Consider the following 2,954-nt stretch of genomic DNA (forward strand, 5'->3'; position numbering starts at 1 on the left):
CTACCCCGCTGAAGCTCCTGATCCCGCAATCCCACTAATTTTTTGATCTTCAACAACATCATCCTCGTCATCATCTTCACAACCATCATCATCGTTGTTGTCATGGCCACCATCACCAACATCATTCCCGATCTCATTCTTGTTCATGTCCCCGTTCTCGTTCTCGTTCTCATTCTCGTTCCCATTGCAAGCAAATGGGGGAATCAAAATCTCATCATCAAGCAGGACAAGCTGCAAAGTGAGCCTGCCATTAGACCTATGAGCACTAAAGTACTCATGATGCTTAACCTTCTCCTCGGTGAGAATCAACCTCCCATCATCTGTGTAATGCCTCTTCAACACCCAAGGCATATGAGAAGGCAAGTTCTCAGTGCGTGCTAGCAATTGTATAGGAGGTGGAAACTCCTTGTTCTTCAATGCCCATTTTTGCTCTCTCCTACTCCTTACCCTCTGACCAAAACTACCATCATGCCCATCACCACCGCTACCGGTCACCTTCAGTCGCGGTTTATGATCATCACAGTCCTTGAGCACGTCAACCGAGCTCTCCATTCCAATGTAGTCCCCGGTCAAAAGGGAAGAGGAAGTTGGGGATAGCAAGTCAGAGAGCGTCATGTTGCAAGTTTTATGAGATGGGTTTTTCTTAGGGCTTGAGACCAAATTCTAGAGGGGTTGGAGTTTGGTCTTGGCATCGGTGAGGCTCATTGGGGATCTGCGTAGTGTTATTATACAAGTGCATTGTGAGATAGATAGGGACAGTGTGACAGGGCTCATTTGGCTGATGTGTTTAAATGAGGGTTTGGAAATTACAGAGTTGAGTGTGTTGGATAGAGAGAGCCAGCTAATATTTGCGACATAAATATTTGGGTTTATTCAGGAAGCAGAATCTGATAAATATTGCAGTGTTGCACTATGACTTGCCTGGAAAATTTCAAAACAAGAAACCAAAAGAAAAAAAGGAAAACTAATGAAAAGGGACTTGAAAACTTTAAGTTTTAACGATAAGGACAAAATAAAGGATAAAGTGAATGTACCATGATTGATTTTTTAGTGTAAAAATATGGTTTTTTTGTTAAAGTGAACAGTACCGAGAGTTTTTCGTTAAAGTTCCCAAAGAAAAATTGTTAAGCCTGTGTAAATGTTTAGTAAAGCCTAAAAAGTGATAGCTCAAATAAGTAAAACCTAAAAATGATACAACAAATTAAAGGGTTGTCAAGAAAATGTTACAAATTGTATTGTAAGAAAAGAAATAAAATTAATTGCCAAACTGTGAATTTAAACAATACGCATTCAAATTTTGTTTAGTATACTATTATTCTAGACTTTAAACTTTCAATTTTTTTAAAAGTATGGTGCATAACATGTGATATTGTTATTTTCAAAATCATTTGAAAATTATTAACGTATGGCGTTAAGTTGTTTATCTAGACTATAAATTCAAATTCATTTGAAAATTCAATGCATAACACGTTAGATTGTTAACCTAAACATAAATTCAATTTTATTTGAAGATCAAATTCATTTTACACTAAAAATATAAAAATAAAAAGTCTTAAACTTTGAATTTAGTCTTACACATGGTTGGGTGGATTGCACGTGTACTTTCCATGGCATGCATGGATATATGTATGTATTCATACTGTTGTCTGTTTGGGGACCTCACTATAAATTGTATTTGTATCTTGCGTACCATTGAGATGATTGAACTTATAGTATCATGATCAACGACCCAATATGCATAACTATATAACAGTCAACGACAAGCATATTATATAAAATTAGAAACAAAATACTAAGTTGGGAGAAGCACAAAACATTAAAGGAAACGTATACGCGTCGGAAGAGCTCGAGAGACAAATATATATGCAGGTGAACAGATCAGCATGCAACCTGCAAACTAGCATCTCCCTACTTTCTATTTCTTAATTTTATCGTTTGCTTCAACCATAATTTGTAAATAATTAAACACAGTTAATAAATAAACTAACTAATATCATACTAATGTGAGACCCTAATTTTGTGTGTGAGACCCTAATTTTGTGATGGAGGTGAAAAGAAAATTGTTTCTGCATTTCCTTAATCAATAAGATTACATTCTGGTGTGTATATATATACAGGTAAGATAGATCATTCTAGCTAATGACAACTCATCTAACTAATTACAGTTAGAAAAACTAACAGAAAATTATCAACTTGGTTTTACAATGCTTGTAACATGCCACATTGCTTAGGGGAGTGATCCTTAAATGTATATTCCCATCCCTACCTAGCACGAGGCCTTTTGGGAGCTCACTGGCTTCGGGTTTCGTAGGAACTCCGAAGTTAAGCGAGAAGGAGGCCAGAGCACTCCCAGGATGGGTGACCCACTGGGAAGTTGCTCGTGAGTTCCCAAAAACAAAACCGTGAGGGAATGGTAAGCCCAAAGCGGACAATATCATGCTACGGTGGTAAAGCGGGCCTGGGAAGTGATCTGCCCCGGGCTGGGATGTGACAATGCTACCCTTAATGGTCCTTTGATCCATAGTGATAGCACATGTCTGCATCCATGGTTTCAGGTACTTTACCCTTATTCTTGAAGTTTGGGGCCTTGGGAAAGAGGTTAGGGTGCTTCTGGGCTCGGTTTCCTCCCTTAAATAGGTGCTTTTGGCTGTCTCTACCACACCTATTTTGGCTTTTTGGGTGCTTGTTTGTTCTATAATGTGCTTTAGGGATAACAGTCGCCCTAAGAGGTCAAGCTTGATGATTTTTTTATCAACGGTTGATTATGCTTTTCAGCGAGAAGTAAAATAGAGATCAAATCCGAAAACTTGGTGAACTTCTGAGCCCTATATTGTTGCTGCAGGACAATAGAGAAGGTCAAATAGGTGTTCTCTAGGAGATCCTCTTCGGCCAAGGTCTCGTTACAGAACTTGAGAAGTGATCGGATTCGACAAACTTCATAATTATATTCATTC

General features: G+C 38.3%; 1 protein-coding gene across 1 annotated transcript; it reads right to left on the reverse strand.

Moving 5' to 3' along the window:
• On the reverse strand, positions 1–615 carry LOC103441622 (uncharacterized). Its single transcript, XM_008380306.1, has one exon. The coding sequence runs from the start codon at positions 613–615 to the stop codon at positions 1–3; it is 615 nt and encodes a 204-aa protein (XP_008378528.1).
• Positions 616–2,954: the final 2,339 nt, after the last annotated feature.

The sequence above is a fragment of the Malus domestica genome, chromosome 08 (genome assembly GCF_042453785.1).
Source record: "Malus domestica chromosome 08, GDT2T_hap1".
In the NCBI taxonomy this organism is placed as follows: domain Eukaryota; kingdom Viridiplantae; phylum Streptophyta; class Magnoliopsida; order Rosales; family Rosaceae; genus Malus; species Malus domestica.